General features: G+C 39.8%; 1 protein-coding gene across 19 annotated transcripts in view; it reads left to right on the forward strand.

Moving 5' to 3' along the window:
- The window catches only part of PBRM1 (polybromo 1), a 65,677-nt gene extending 49,573 nt beyond the window's left edge, over positions 1–16,104 (forward strand). For 8 of the 19 annotated variants that reach the window (XM_063347689.1, XM_063347700.1, XM_063347691.1 and 5 more), the window contains 5 exons: positions 217–418; positions 4,275–4,433; positions 10,782–10,852; positions 12,111–12,327; positions 12,665–16,102. In XM_063347689.1, the coding sequence (XP_063203759.1) occupies positions 217–418; positions 4,275–4,433; positions 10,782–10,852; positions 12,111–12,327; positions 12,665–12,837 (822 nt within the window). In that variant the 3' untranslated portion in view covers positions 12,838–16,102. Of the gene's footprint in view, positions 1–216; positions 419–4,274; positions 4,434–8,213; positions 8,370–10,781; positions 10,853–12,110; positions 12,328–12,664 lie in introns of all 19 variants that reach the window. The other 11 variants (XM_063347690.1, XM_063347701.1, XM_063347693.1 and 8 more) reach the window with 6 other exon arrangements.
- The last annotated feature ends 765 nt before the right edge of the window (positions 16,105–16,869 follow it).

Below are 16,869 nucleotides of genomic sequence, written 5' to 3' on the forward strand. Positions count from 1 at the left end.
ACATGTGTATTTTTCATAAGGGTTTGCATCTGCTCTTGCCATGCATCAGTAGATGCCATCTCTCTTTAGGGGCTGTAAGGTTGGATCATCCTTATGCAAATGTGTTCAAGAGAAATGTGGGAATATTTTAAAATACTGTTTCTTACAGCTTTGAATTTTTTACGTTGAGAAGCTTCTCTTTTGTACACTCGTGGTCATAACTGCTTTTTCTCACAGTCCACTCCCAAGTCTGTTAAGGGCAGCACCAAGAAGGAGGGATCAAAAAGGAAGATCAACATGAGTGGGTACATCTTATTTAGCAGCGAGATGAGAGCTGTGATTAAAGCTCAGCACCCAGACTACTCCTTTGGAGAGCTCAGCAGGCTCGTAGGAACTGAATGGAGAAACTTGGAAGCAACAAAGAAAGCAGAATATGAAGGTAAATAAAAACTAAGATGCTAAACTCTTTTTTGCTTTTTTTTCTTTCTCAATGCGTCATTAATGTTACTCAGATGACAGGTTTAATAAAAGAAGATATTTAAGTTTGTGTTCTGGACATACCTTAAAGAGAAGTACATATTGAGAGATGACTGAAGAGGAGCAAAGAGCATGTTTAAGTTATATAGTGCACAACTGATAATTTAAGCGTCTTTGCCGCAAATAACCAAACAAAGACCAAGAAAAAGGGGACAAATTAGAAGTAAAGGGGCGTGAAGCCCCTGGGCTAGAATTCAGTTGGAAAAATGGTTTGTGAAAGTTGCATTAGAGGAGGACTGGGGGGAATTTTGGACAAGAAGCTTTTCAGAGCTGTAGCGGCACGTAAGAAGGCTTACAGTGGAGCGAGGAAAAGTTCTTTGATTAACAGTACTTAGAGTCATAAAAAGGTTCGTTAGGATAAAATCAAGGATACAAAATCTGTTATGATACTGTAAATAGTCTTGTTCAGTCTCATTATTAATCAGCTGTTGTAACTGATTTTGTTAAGAGTTTCCATATCCAGAAGTAAGCCTAGTAATATTTAACACGCATGGGATACTTCAGACCTTTCTCTCTCTGTCTGTTTCTTTCTTTCTTTCCTACTGATGTTGGTCATTGTGTTTCAACTTTGATTAAAATAAAATACAGTTGATCCTTAACAGCAGGATCTTACCCAAGCCAAATACATGGGCTTAACATGCATAGTTACTACTCTAGTTAATAATGTGTCAACACTTCCAATATAAAATGCATTTTTTTAAATGACTGTTGCAATTTTATTGGAAGAAAATGCTGCTTTGGATAGGAAAGTTTCAAAACCCTAGAAAGTTATTGCCCAATTAAGTTATAACTTTGCTTTTTTTAAAATGAGATTTGCTAGGTTTTCTGTGTACTCCATAACTTAAAGGCAGCTTTGACATTCAAACTAGAAGTCTGCATGCTGTCACTTTCCACCCTCAGCTGTCTCAGTCCTTTCCAAATTTGCAGTAGGGCCTCTTTGCAATTTTGGAGAGTAATACATCAGCACTCGGCTATGTGCAGGTTTTCTTTGCAAATGCTGTGAAGGGAAATGGTAACGCTCTTTCTTTGTGGAAGTGCTATGGCCTTGCTTTTTTCCTGTTGTAGTTTCCTTTTACACCCTTCTAGGTTCGCGTGGTATCTTTTTATTGTCAAGTCCCTCCTTACAGCCTAATTCTTAAGCAGTAGGATGGCCAGCATGTCATCGCTTCCTACCTTAGAGGAGCTTGATGTCTTGCGCTCTGCAGGAAGGCGTAGCTGTAATGTACTGGTAGCAACAGCGTCTGTCCACTGTGTTAATGATTGCCTGAGTGCTTCCATTTTAATCCTCTTTCTCACTTTAAAATTTCCCAAAGCTTTTGTGTTTTGGGCTGCAGTTTCTCTGGCTTGCTGACTGCCCAGAACTAGACTAACTTTTATTTGTTTTTGAGGGGTTGGGATGGGGTTACAAAGCGTCCAAAATGCGTTTGCTCACCATGCGTGAAAGGAGAGAAACTCCTCTCCTTCCACTGTAATGAGTCAAAATTCACATGCTCTCTAGTGTGGACGTGCACCAGGGGCCAGGGAACAGGCATGGTTTGACACTCAGTGCAAAAGTGCCTTTCCGTGTTCTGGTGAAAAAGTAGTTTGCATTTTAGATCCATTTTGACCCACTGAAAATTTCAGTTGCTAGACGTGCAGGGTAGTAGTTGGGTTTTTTAGCAGTAGTTGAGCAAAGAACAGGCTGCATTGGAAATGCCTGCATGGCTAACTGTACTGCGAAAACTCCTCACAAAATAAAATAATGCACGGGATTGAGGTAAAGGTCCATTTTAAGGAAAAGCTCTGTTCAAAGCAGAATGTCTCTTTCCTGTCTCTTGAGATGTGTTGGAAATGTTACTTGAATGATCTCAAGTCCTGGCCTCAATGGTTTGGGTTTAGTGTTGAGTATTAAGGTGGATGCTCAAGGCTGAACTTCTAGACACCTCCTACAGTTCCCTTTGGCGGTGCTTTTCCATCTGTTAGTTCCATGACAGTCACGGCATGGATAGAGACTAGGGAAAACTCAAATACTGTCCTACATCAGGTCCTTCTTCAAAGCTCAGCACTCCGAAGTCTGATAAAACCGATTGCTTAACAGTAATTTCTCATTCATCAGTGTGTCTCCAGAACTTTTGCTTTTGTCTGACCATTTTTTTTTAGCTGTCCAAAAGTAGGTGAGAGTCAGAACAGCTGCTTCATCTTTTCCACAAATGCTTGCTCTGCTCTGAAGAGGATTATCTCATTTTTCCACCTCAGGATCTACCTTTACATGTCTTGTGTATTTTGTGCTCAATCACGTATGAATTGCGTGTAGTAAATTTAAGAGTTTCTTTGCGTCGTCATCTCTTCCTGAAATGACAGAAGTGAAAAGAAGGAGGGAGATGCCTTTGGAAATGAAACTGGTCTTTGAGTGTATGGAAGTAGCACTAGAAGCTGCACAAACAGGTTCTACAGGAGACAAACACGTGATAGACATTTGCAGTCATATATTAGAGAAATTGAGTAACTTTGGCAGGATGCGTAACTTAATCTCCTTGATGAACTTCTTCTTAGCCTTTGTTTGACAGAGGACCTTGATTGCTGTTTTAGTGGCAGTTTTCATCTTTCACCAACTGCAAGACAACTTCTAGCCCTGCATTCACTGTTATTAAAATTTGCTGGAGATGTATGCTGCATTCATTTATTCTTTGTTGTTCCTCATTGTGTCAGTCAGGTAAAACGTTCAGAGTAAACAAATCAGCAACTTGCATGCCCCCAAAGCACCTTGAGTGGGCATTCAGTATATCTCCTTTTTTTGTTTGCTTGGGGTTTTGTTGTTTTGGTTTTTTTTCTTTCTTCTTCCCATGACCCTTTGCCCTTCCTGTAATATAAAATTGTCCTCTGGTCAGATTCCCCTGCAGTAGATCTTTTGTTCTTGCAGTCACAGTGAGAAACTTGATTGAGATAATGACCAGATTCATCGTACAAAGGACACACATGACCTCCAGTGAGCAGCACAATGTGAGTTAGACATCTTCAGAAAAAAAGAAAAAAAAAAAAAAAAAGAAATAATAGCTCAAAGGGGACCAAAATGGGGAAAATGACAGAAAGAGGCAGAGAAAAATATTTTTGGTTCATCAAACTGCTGCTTGTTATGTTCCAAACACTAAGGACCTGTCTACACTAGGGAAACTTTGCAAATGCTTCCCGACTTTGCCACCACTTTTCAGCTGCATCAGTAGTAAAATATGGGGAGCCCAAGAATAAAGGGCTGCCAGCTGGCACCGCTGTCTGCTCTTCGCGTCCTACCTTGGGGCACGTCCGATAGACAACGGTGCCTAAAAATTCCCGCAGCGGCTGGTAGCGAGTGTATGGGAGAGCTGCCAGCCTTGTCTGTAACTGGTTCAGCTGAGCCAGTGGTGTCAAAAGAGGGAACATTTTGCCATGTTTTCCTAGTGCGGAGCGAGCCTAGTGCTGGACTGCTGCTTCATGTTGGTAACACTGGTGTTATTATCAAATTTGTTCTTTGACTTTTTAAATTTTTATTTTATTAATTTTTTTATTTATTTTTTTTAGAAAAAAGATAAAACTTTGTGGAATATTTTTCATGCAAGGTTCTCTAAAAGTCTTAGCTGCAGCCACATGAAATCAAATCATATGCTGTATAAAAAGATTCATCTGTTCTACTTTATATTTGACTAAACTATGCCAGTGTTTGACTAGTCCTTTTTTAATGAACAGATAATATTTTGAAATTCTGGGTTACAAAACAGAACTGAAAATCTAAAATACTTTTACAGAGCGGGCAGCTAAAGTTGCTGAGCAGCAGGAGAGAGAGCGAGCAGCACAGCAGCAGAATTCCTCCCCCCGGGCAGGCACTCCTGTCGGGGCTCTTATGGGGGTGGTGCCGCCACCAACACCAATGGGAATGCTCAATCAGCAGTTGACACCCGTTGCAGGTAAAAAGTAGGAGCTATGACCATTTTTTCCTCATCCACTATATCAACCCCCTTCATAACTCTGAACACTCTCTTGGGTCACTTTGTTCTTACGGAAGAAAAAAGCTCAACCTCTTCAGTCTTTCTTCATAATGAGTATACGTAACTGCAGCGGGAGCCTGATAGTCCCGCGTTACTTGCTCCAGCAGTGAGTAGCCTGTTGAAAATGCAGGGAAAAAGAGTCCTCCTCGTGCAGTGGTCCTGTTCTGTTTGTGTGCAGTCATGTTTATTCACTCTACTTTGCGGAGTTCATGTTTAGCCCTGCTACGGCAGGAGGGGAGTGAGCTAAACCCACTCTTCTAGTGCATGCGGTGTCAGTGGAAGTGGTAAAGTAGGAGGCAAATTATTTAAATTTTTTTGTTGTCAGGAAGGTGAGAGGCAAACAGAATCCAAACCAGATTTTAAATCCAAGCAAAAGCTATACAGAATTGCTGATGAGACACTGGTAATCAGAGCAGACTAGGATCTAGAGCCATTGCAGGAACAAATACGAAATGCCAACGTTGCTGGTTTTATCAGGTGATTTTCAGAATCAAACTGAGCTTGGAGAACTCTTCTGTGAGGTCCCTGGTGCTGGGTGTTGTGCTTGTTACCAGTCGTAATCTGACTTGAGTTCATAGGGAATATACTTGGAGTAAGTATTTTCAGGATCAGATCTGAACACAGTGTAGCCCACTGGAGATTCTTGTGTGGGAATCAGCCGTACATTGGTGAGGAAATGAATTAGGTTGTTTTCCTTCCCCCATTTCTAACTAAAATAATTCGATTACTTCAGTCAAGGTCAAAATAGTTGCAAGTAGCTAAAAATGAGTATTTGGAGATTTTTTGGTTTGAGTTTTGGGAGAATTTTTAACTTTCCCGTAAGGCATTCCAATTATTCCATTTATTCTTTTGTCATTTTTCTTTTTCTTTCCCGTCTCACAGGCTGTGGCCGTATTTAGAGCTGACAGCCTGAAGCATTTTTCATCTCGATCTCTAGATCCCTTTTCAGTAAATAGGCTGCATGGATGTTTAAACTGAAGGCATATCCCTTATTTGGTTCCCGGTTTCCAGTTTACAAAACATTTGTTTACACCGAGTTGCATTTTTCTTTCGTTGGTTTTTTTTTTTCCACTTTCTCCTTGGTAATTTTCCTCTGAACTGTTTGCAGTTGGTGTGTGTTTGTGTGTGTGTGTACACCTATCTGTGCATATATTAAGAAGAAAATAAAAAGGGGAGTTCTCCAGTGCTCATCTTTTTTGTGAGTAACCTACTTCAGTCTAGAATGTGTAGAAATGTCATCCTTTGTGGTTGTGTTTTCTTGGTTTAGTTCTTGTTTTTTTGGCATTGAGTCACTTTTCCAATTTTTTGGAGGTAGATGTTGATGGGCAGTAATACTTATTACTACACTTTCTTAAAACTTTTCCAAAAATGTATGTTCTGCAAACTACACATGCTAACTTACTTCCTGCGGCGGCAGCCTCAAAAGCAAACCTGTATTTAAGACCATCATCTTATTCAAGCAGTTAGGCATTTGAGTCTCTTCACTTTGGCATTATGAAATACTTCCTTAAAGTAGGTGATCAAGTGGATCTTTTTAAACTCTTTCTATTTTTGTGGCCCATTTTAAAAACAGTCTTTCATCTTTTAGTTTCCACAAGTCTTATTTAGAAGTGTCTTATTCTGTTGAGACCTCTTTCACGTCCTCCTCCATCATTTGATTGCTTTTTTTCTAGTTCAGAGAACTTCTCCATCACAGAAACTCATAGAACTTCTTTATGGCTCACAGGTCCAAGAAATCTGGATACCTTCTCAGATGCATTTCTCTTAGTGCGCAGCACTCTAGTTTCTTGTAAATTTAGGCATTAAAAAAGTTTATTTAATCTTACATTACTGTAGTAAAAGTAGGCAGAACAAGTAATTGAAAGACGTCATAAATTACAGCTGTGGGACCTGGAAATAGTTTGCCCATGTTTACTAGTTTAAAATCGAAGTGGTAACTCATAGATGGGGTATGAAAGTGGCTGCTCTAATAACCTTGTGATAAGCTACAAGAAGTGATTTCTCACGGAGATTTGACAACTACTTCATTAATCCAGCCAGTTGTTGAGGGAGTATTTAGTTCAATTTGGAGATGTAGGAGTGAGCTTTCATGATTGATAAATACAGGGCTTTTTCATTGGAGGTTTTTGTCTTATTTTGGTTGGTTTGTTTTAAAACTTCAGAAGTGTTTGTAAATGCATCGATGACGTGAAAGGAGCTCGGGGTGCACTAGAAGGTACCAAGCTAAAAAGTACAGTGAAAACTCTTTATTCTAGGGATGCTTCTGTTGTTTTTCTTCTTTTACTTTTTCCATTAGAAATACGGATTTAACCATGTTAATAGAGGTACAGATGAGCTTCCAGATATTTGAAATAGGTACCCAAGACCTGTCTAGTAAGCGTCAGCCTAGGTGTCCTGTGGAAAACAAAGGTCTAAGGGAGATCAGTTCTTTATTTTCTCAATGTTTGCTCCACATAAAGCTTTTGGAATTTCAGGTTTCTCACCTTTGTAAGTCTTCCTGAGGAAGTGAGAAATTTAGCTTGTATTTTGGAGCTGCTTTGTCTGTTTCGATCCAGAGCTCATGACAGCTGTGTTTTCAGTCAGTCTTAATCCAGAAATCCCTTTTCTGAAAGTTTCTTTTATGAGTTACTGGGAGCGTGGCAGAGACTCGGTAGGTGGTTTCTTGGAACAGACTATGAGAATCCCCAGCAATTTTGCATTTCTAAACTTGCCTCATCTCTCTAGACCTGCTTCTGTCCTCTGTCATCTTTTCATTGTCTTTCCAACACCTTTCCTTGGCTACCTGACAATGCATCCATTTAAATCAAAAAGCCTAGAAAAGAGGCGAGGGAGTTCCAGGACCTAATAAACGTAGTGCAGTGTTATTGTGTAGGTTCACTTCATGGATAGCAACAAACCCGAGCCAAAATCAGAGTAAGCTCATATGCAGAAAACTGAAGGTATGAGAAGCAGCACAATATTGTCTTCGTTGTATCATTGATTTTCCTATAAAGACACCTTGAAAACATTGTTAGTGAAATTCTGTAAGGGACTGCAGGTGCTCCCTTAAGTCCTTTTACTTGGGTGCAGTGCCGTGAGCGTAACTTGCTGCAGCTCAGCACATGCAGTGCTGTCAGGTTTCAAATTTGAGTAACTCCCTTAGTTTATACTGGAGATGGTTTAATAAAAATCACCCCTATCACTGCTGTTAGTTTTAAGTATGCGAATGTTGGAGGGCTTTTGTTTGTTAATTTTGCATATGCACTGCAGAAAAATGCATAGGTTTTTATTTTTGTTCCAGTCGGGTTTGGTCTGGGAGGTAGCCCCCACGGCCGGGCTGTGTGTGGAGCTTGTGTAGTTAGTGCTGTGTTCGGAATCTGTACGCAGATGGCAGAGCTTTCAGCTGTATTAAAATTGCTTGCGTTAGTAACATTTAATTGTGGCTGAATTTATTCCTTGTGTTAACATATCTGAATATTCAGCATTTATTGCCCCATGTGGAACATATAAATACACTAAATACTAATTCATCAAAAGTATAGTGTTTCATATTTTTAATTTTTGTTCATTTTTGCAAGATACTAATTGTAGTATCGTCTTGCTGTACTAAAGGTGCTTTTTTTTTTTCTTTTGTTTTCTTTTGTGGATAGTGCATGTCTTACTGTGTAGATCATATTGCATGTTATTGATGCATGTTTGAAATTTGTTGTGTCCTTCAAGGCATGATAAGTGGCTATCCACCGGTGCTGCCACCTTTGCAGGGCCCAGTTGATGGCATTGTTAGCATGGGCAGCATGCAGCCACTTCACCCAGGGGTGCCCCCACCCCACCAACTTCCGCCAGGTATGCCAGGCATCCCAGGCATCCCACCACCCGGTAAGAATGTCATCCTCATTCGCTCCTTGTTTCATTTTCATGTACTTGCCATTTTAACCAGTTGTTACAGAAATTATCTGCAGCTTGTTTTGGTCATAGCTTTCGTTTCTCAACATGGCAGGTTTGGTTAGCTGCCGCTCGCACAATGCACTGCTGAATGTATGAGGTAGATGCAAAACATTGGCAGAACAGCGTGTCCAGTAAACCAGCAGGGAAGGGTTACTGGAGAAACGTGGTGCTGCTCCAGCAGTTGTTCTGCTCCAGCCAAAAGACCTTACAATTGTGCTTGAGTTTATCAGAGGTCAGAAAAGCCGGAATCAGCCTATTCGTAGGCTGCTTTCACCCTGCTTCATCTCAACAGCATCCTTCCACCCCTCCTTTTCTTATTTAAAGTGGGCTTATAAATGAAATTTATTGCTCTCATTCCTTATTGAACTCTTTTTTGGTATGTTAAAGTTTATCAGTCAGACTGCACTTAAATGAACCTGGTCACGTTATACCCGTTGTCCACTGGGGCACTGACATGTGTCACTATAAAACAGTGTTCAGGTTAAACCTTGTTGATAGAACAGTAACGGGAAACATTTGGGGATAAGGTGAACTCGGTATACTATTGTGGCCAAACTTAGAATTGATTTTTGAGAGCATATTTGCTATTTTTTTGCCACACTTTTGAAGAAAAGTGAGGCTGAATGAAAGGTAAACGTTTTTCCAGTGTTAATGCCATTAGCATGTCCCCATCCATTATGGGGAAGAATGTTCCTCTGCCCTCTGTTCCCATTTTCTGCTGATTTTTTTTTTTCTGGTTTTTACCTCTGATAACTCATGTGCCTATTTAAAAGATGCGCGTCCCATATGTTCAGCAGTTAAACAAGCTGTGGACAAAAGTGGTCTCGTTTGCCGCCCCCCACCCAACTTGCAGCTGTGTTTATCAGAAGCTCTGTTAAGACATTTATCTGTATGTAAATTATTTTGGGTTTGTTTTTTTTTTTCTGTTTGCTTGTTTGGTTTTTTTTTTTTAAAATCCATCAGTATCAGGTGTGCGGCTTCGCTGGTGTGTAAGATTCACCGTAATGTCAGGTAGCGGGAGTAGGAAAACAGCCGTGTGTCTGTGAGCCTGTCTCCCACTCCCCCGGGCACTGACCCTGAGCACACATTGGCCAACGCTGGGGAGGTGAATCCAGGACAGTGCATTTCTTCTGAAGAGTTTTTCCCCCCGGAGAAGTGGGCTGTTATGTACGGTGTTTTAAATCGAGAGGATATGGATTAGGGGAAAAAATAATGCCTGGGAATGGAGGACCACAACTGGGCAGGGTGGGCGAAGGGTGCAGCTGTGTTCCGATGCTGGAAAGGTGCAGGTGCCCTCCTCCAGACCTCTTCGCTTTGTACCAAAAATAAAGCTGTGCCATATTCCACGACTTGTATTATCAATGTTTTTCCCCAACTTTTGACTTGCTGTTGGTACAGATACATTTAAAATGGGGGCTGTGATCAAATGGAAAATGCAATTGAAATACACTTGCGTGTGCAAAATGCAGTGGCACATCTTTTGATCACTGATATAGAAATCTGTGTACAAATTAAACCCTCAGGAAGAGCATAGTTAGTTTGCAGCTTTTCTACTGAATGAATAGGAGAAGTGGCATAAATAGAAATGAAAGCAGCAGCACACATAACTCATTTTTTTTTCCTGACCAAAGCATCTGTATGTAAAATATCAGGAACTGCATGATTCTCATTTAGATTTGTAAATTTTTCTATGTAAGACTGACATGAGTGTTTTCTGCTGCACCCTGTGCAATAGGGAAAAGCCTCAATGTGTTTGAGGAAAAACTAACAGGTTTTATTTTTTTGAAATTTATTTCAAATGTTCATCGGTCTCATATAAGACTACTTAAGCTTAACCTGCAATTTGCGTTTTATATGAGTGAGATCTAATGGAATTTTTGCAATGGCTTGGATTTCCTCCTCCTGTGAAAGTATTTTATAAAACCGAACACAAGGAAATGTTAAAAATTGCTAAAGCAAATCTGCATTTCCTTTCTTAAAGGATTCCACAAGATCCTGTCAAGCCAAAAGGGTATGTTATGAATGAAGAGATTTAGTCAGGCAATCACTAAGTAATGTGAAAAAAACCCTGAAAACCAAAAATTACTCACTTTGCATTTCTTAAATTAATTCATTTCTTAAATTAACTAGTTGTCATATTGGCTTTTTTTTTTTTCATTCAGAAACTTCTAATATTTTTTTTTTTTTTTTATTGGGGGAGAGGGGTATATTTGAATGTCGTACATCTGCTTAAAATAACTGTGAGCAATGATAATCAAAGTATAAATTCTTACTATAGAAGACCAAAGAGGTGTTTGTCACTGCTCTGAAATAAGACTAATTATTTTATATTTTTGAATATAGGTGTTATAGGCCAAAATGTGTCCCCCATGGTAGGCACTCCAGCACCCGGAGCAAGTCCTTTTGGACAGCAGGTGAGTCATTTTTGCATTATTTATGAGGCTCTAAGGCTCTGAATTAGCATTTAAATTGGCATTTAAACAACAATCTCAGTTAATACATGTAAGGTAGCACATAGGCTTCCCAGGGAGGACATAAACCAAATGTACACCGATGTATTTAGAACCAGTTAATATTTAGAACTAGTTAATATCTTACACTCAAGAGTAAGATATTTCTTGGCTGAATTGTTATTTGACTAAGTAGGCTCTGCCCAGTGGGATAACTTCTGCAGTATAAGCAAGAGAGTGTTTTGTTTTGTTTTGTTTTCCTTCTACTAAACTGAGTCGTTTCAACACGGTGTTGAACTGCTGATAATTTAGGTTTTGCATGCTTTGGTGCTGCAGAGAGGATGCCGTCCGCTTTCTCAGCCGTTGATGAGCGTCTGCTCCCGTATTTCACAAACTGACAAAGCAGATGTTCATCGGCAGTTCAGAATTTGTGAGTCTGGATAACAGTGATGATCAAATGTTCCTTCTCAGTGATTAATACAGATGAAGTGTTCAGCACGTTTCCAATTTTATTGACTAAATTTTTGCATCGTAAAGAGAAAGGTGATTTTGGCCAGAGGGTGTAAACAAAGCCAGAAGTTGAATGAGAAAGTAGTAAAGTGTATATGTCATGACATTGAGCTATTCCAGACCACAGGATATCTGTGCTAAGAGTTCTCAGTACTGCTACTTAATCACAATGGTCGGAATTCTTCTGTGTAACTGTGGGTTTTATTTTTATTTTTTTTTTGTGTGTGTGTGACTGATTTTTGCCTGACAACGACAAGCATTTATTCTGTGGGAGTATCCCAGTCATCCAAGGATTAGGGTCAATTTGGATTAGATGTTTTAGAGATAAACCATGCACTTCACAGACTACACGATTTATGATCAAATTAGAGAAAACAAGAAATAAAAAGGAGGCAAAAGGAGAAATTAAGGGTAGTAGGTCAGAGGAGAAATGGTAATAGTAATCAGAATATGTTTACATAGATTAGAAATATGGGCAATGTTGTCTGTTAAATATGAATATGGTTTGTTTGCACTTTCTGTCTCTGTGCATCTCGGTGATGCCGGCAGATAGCCCTGGCTGAAGTGGGTGTCTTCCGGGGAAATTTCCTTATGCCTTTGCTTAGAACCTCTTTTGGAGCTCCATTGGATGAGGATGACCTGATGCACAGACGTGAAGCGACTTCCTTGCAGTTCCTCCAAATGTGATCTCTCCATCGCTTTGTCATTGCAGATAGGAATTCTTGGCCCGCCGGGACAGCAGGCACCCCCTCCGTATCCCGGCCAGAGCCCAGTGAGTCAGCCAGTAATGCAGCAGCCCACGACTCCCATGTTTGTCTCCCCTCCACCAAAGACACAGAGGCTTCTTCATTCTGAAGCCTATCTGAAATACATTGAGGGGCTTAGTGCTGAATCAAATAGTATTAGCAAGTGGGACCAGACCCTCGCAGGTAAGGCTTTTGATACAGAGTGGGATGTTTCCAGACAGAACACGCTTCTTTGTAACCACTCATATTTTTTGCTTTTATGGAAAATGCTAAATAAATCTGCTGCTTGCTTAAGGAAATGTACACATGCAAGTAATTGTTAAAAATGAATCAACAGACTGGGAATATATATGTTATCAGCAGGTAAATGCCATTGATGTTGTATAAATCTAAGAATCAATTGTATGGGCTTAAATATAGGGGTAAAAGTTACACTCTAGAATTATATTTGCCTTTTTCTATAAAAATTGTGGTGAATATCAAAGCCAGTAGATAATTGGACCTTTTCTTGACTTTCCAGCACGAAGACGAGATGTCCACTTATCAAAAGAACAAGAGAGCCGACTCCCTTCGCACTGGTTGAAAAGTAAAGGGGCTCATACCACAATGGCCGATGCATTATGGCGTCTGCGAGACTTGATGCTACGAGACACCCTTAACATCCGTCAGGCATACAACATAGAAAATGTTTAGTTGCATAATTGCTTCTTTCTTTGATACCGGCATATAAGGAGTTTTGTGGAACAATAGCTGTTTTAGTTACTGGGTGGGGAGAGATAACCAACAATAATTTGTATTGCATTTTACTGTACATTGCAAGACCATTTTTATATAAGGACACTTTTAATAAGCATATTTCACTTTTTGTTATATTAAGTTGACTTTATCAAATACACGGATTTTTGCATATGTTTCCTTTGTTTGAAAGGCGATTTCATAATTGGTTAAGTGTAGTCAAGGGTTCATCTTTCTTATACTTTATTGCTGAGAATCTGATGCCATTGTTTTTATATAAAATAAGAAAAAAAGAAAACAAAGTATTTACAGATTGGTACAGTGGAATGTGAAATTAGTCATAGTTTACATCTTAGAAGAATGTGTGTACATGTGTTTGCGTGTGCTAGCCACTTCCAGCAGAAATCTCGCTTGGATGTGAACAGGGAGGATCTCTTAAAAGACGCTAAAGGTAAGACGTGCATTGGCGCTAGGCAAGAATGACATTTCCAGTAATACCGAGGCAGCTGAGTGGGTCACAGCAATCATGGAAGTGCTAAGGTGGACGGGACAAGGGTGTCTTGACCGCTACGTTGTCCAGTCCTGTCCAGTTATTTAATTGTGTAGCCAAGGCCATTGCGATGCTAAATCAGTAACAGAATACGTGTGCTGGAATGCCCTTAGAAGGTGAAATGTTTCATCTGCCATGACCTGCTTTGGGGGTTCTGCGATGTCCCCAACACCGAGCAGTGGGAAGGGGAAGCGTCCTCCCTCAGCAGTGCTGGCTGCATGAAGGAGAGGCATGCAGAGCTTCAAACCAGTTCAGGAAGGTAAGTTAGAGGAGAAGGAAAGTGGAGTTGTTTTGGTAGTGAAGTAACGTGATTGGTTTTAAATTCACGCATATTCTGTTAATGATTGGGCATTGTAAGGCATTTTTGTATGCTTTCTTTAAGTGTATTGATTCACCTTAGTGAAAGTTTTGCAACGCAGAATTTGAGAGAAATTTGACACTTAAATTAACTTCAAAGTAAAATACTACTGTATGGTATGTGTAAGTTCAGCATACCTAGTACGCTGGAGAAATAGAGTACTTTCATTGCAGCCTTCAGGGGGTTTGAGGCTTTTTTCTTTTTTCTTTTTTCTTTTTTTTTTTTTGTTAGCTAGGTAAGGTAAGTATAGGCTCTTCTTGCCAAATTTCAAGGTTGTGACTGCCTTCTGCTAAAGACTTACCTGTCCTCGTAACTAACCAACCTTTTGAACTGCAAAGTTCTTTGTTTAAAGGTAAATCCTTTCATGTATTTAATTTTAGAAAAAAAAAATAATACTTTTGGGTTGCATTAAGTAACTGGGAAAGCTATATTAATTGTTGGCAGGAACATGGTCACTGCAACTCAGTCCAAAAGAACTAATTTACTGATACACTTCATCTTACTGCTAGAGATGTTCATCATGTGGAAATGTTTTTTAAAGTCTAATAGTACAGAACATTTTTATTTGAGTACATTCGGCAGAAGGTTAAATACTTTTCTTCAAATACTGGGTATCTTGGGTTCTCTTTTGCTGATACAATTGATGAGGGAAGTGACATGTGCAAGTATAAACTATTACTTAATTTTACTGGCTAATTCCTCTCCCTCTCCTATTGAAATCCTTCAGTCATTGCACAGAAAAACTGTGTAATTACAAATGGGCACTTAAGGACAGTTTAGGTCAGATGTGCAATGGATGTGGAGAAAATGGAGTTAAGCAACATATAGGGAAACTACAATTTTGAACGCTACAAGTAGCACACCTGTGGTACAGGAGTTCTTTACTGGCCTCTGTAAATGACCAAGATTATTTAATAAAGCAGAAACTGAATAGTCTTAGACCACCCCCATATATACAGTATCATCTTCAAATGTGTTTAAATTACCATAGACTTTGCAATTTTTAGCCACAAAGATGGGACGTTGAAGCGAATCAGGCAGCAAATCCTAGTGTTTGAGTATTTGGAACTATCATGAATTGTACTAACCCACCACCAGATTCTCCTGCTTCTCAGCATTAACAAAAATTACACCAAAGAACCTGGGATGGATTTTAGTTAAGTTATTGTTTTATTTATTTTCTTTTGAGGACTGGATGGGACTCCCTTTGGAGCCTGTATAACTCAGATGTTTAATTTATCTGAAGGTCAGTGGTGAGCAGACTTGCGGCACTGGCTCTCTCCGGCCCGAGCAGCTGAGGCCCCGACTTCCGCTGCTCTTCCCGGCCCAGGAGCAAGAGACTGGAAGTGCAAACGAAACCTGGGTCCTCCCGCAAGGCAGTGCAGAGCACTACCGCTAAGCCACCGGGCTGGCCCTAATCAATTATTTTAAGCTTTGTTTATTTATTTCAAAATCATGTCTCTGCATATTGGAGGCATTTCGGTCGATTGCAGTAAAATTTAGGATATAATGGCTACAGTCTAGAATTCAAAAACAGCAAAAGAAACTGTTTTCTGACTCTGGTTTAAAAAAAAAAAAAAAAAAGACGTCTGTCTGTCTTTCTCTTTGTGGGTGTTTGAACCCCTCGTTTGTTTTCCACTGCCGTTCATTGTACTGACGTAAACAAAACTTTCATATTAAAATAAAAGTATGTATGGGAAATGGTTGGCTTCTGTGAGAGTGGAAAATAGATTAATCTAGGACCGGTATTTTCATAAACCAGTTGGAGACGACTAATAATTATTTGTTCTCTTCCTCAGTCCTTCCCTTCCATGAGAAAATTTACTGTTTGTGTAAAAATTCAAAACGTTGATGTTGGTGACTTTTTTTTTTTTTTTTCCCCAGCATATGTTTTCGGACCTGGTTAATCCATGCTTGGCTTTTCATTAGATCTTGTACTCCTGAAGGTTAAGCTGCTAACCAGGTTTATAACATGTATGTACTATCACTTTGTTTACCTGAGTCTTTTTAATTTGAATAAAAATAGTTTGCAAAGTGTTTTGGATTAACCAGGTTTGAGTGTCCCATCAAGACTTTTGTTAGGATTTTATTTCAAGTAATTCTGGCTGTTGCTGAGACAGATTTTATCAAGTCCTTAGTAGTGTGTGCTTGTGTGTGGGTAAAGAATCCGTTTTATATTGCCCTCTGTATTGCAAGACCAGCCTGGTGGGTGCTCAGAACAGTGATGCTGGAAAAGTATGGTTGAAAATTGAGCCATAAGGAGCATGAACAGTAAACGTTGAAAAATATGTGACGCATTGGGAGCAAGCTGAGTGGAGATGATAAGATTCAGTCAGTCCCAGTTGCCCCCACATTAATGGCTTTGAAAATAAACAGCAAGCCTTAATTTCATACTGGAAGCTAACCTGGTTCAGGACTCTCTTCTATGTAGCTGTATAATAAAGGAAATTAGAACAGTAATATGGAAAAAAGCATCTTCTACACAATAAGATTAAAATCCAGAATAGAAATTTTCTTTAATACCACAGAGGGCAAGAAAAATTAAGTGGTATCAAGCTCTCAGGTCTCAAGTTGCCTCTGCTATACAGTTTACAAAGAGCTATTTAAACAACCAGAACAGATAGCATTATATTTAATTAACACGCATTCATGTCTTGGAGCTGGGGATTAAACGCCACCTGTCGTGCAGGCTGCCAGCTTTACAGAACTTCCGCCTTTCTAAAATTTGACGGTGGATGGAGCAGTTGCACAGAGGAGACTAATTCTCATCATCCTCCACATCTTGTTTGCTCAGTCTGAAATACTGAAGGTCATCCATAGATGAGAGATTGGTCCTTCCTGCACCCGGAGGGATCAGAAATCCAGTGCAGAAGTCTGGCCATGCAGATGATGGAGGCATCAGGAGAGACGTGAGAAGGAAGGGAGAAGAATGCAGCCAATTGCACAGCAGAAGCAGTAACTGCTGTGGCTCAGCCCCAGTTAAGCTAAGCAGGACAAAAGCCTTGGACAGAAATGGTGAAGGATGGTGGATCCTTCATGAAGTCTGTGCAACTGTCTCTACAGCGAGTGCCTGAATTCAGTT

The sequence above is a fragment of the Chroicocephalus ridibundus genome, chromosome 10 (genome assembly GCF_963924245.1).
Source record: "Chroicocephalus ridibundus chromosome 10, bChrRid1.1, whole genome shotgun sequence".
NCBI classification, from domain to species: Eukaryota; Metazoa; Chordata; class Aves; order Charadriiformes; family Laridae; genus Chroicocephalus; species Chroicocephalus ridibundus.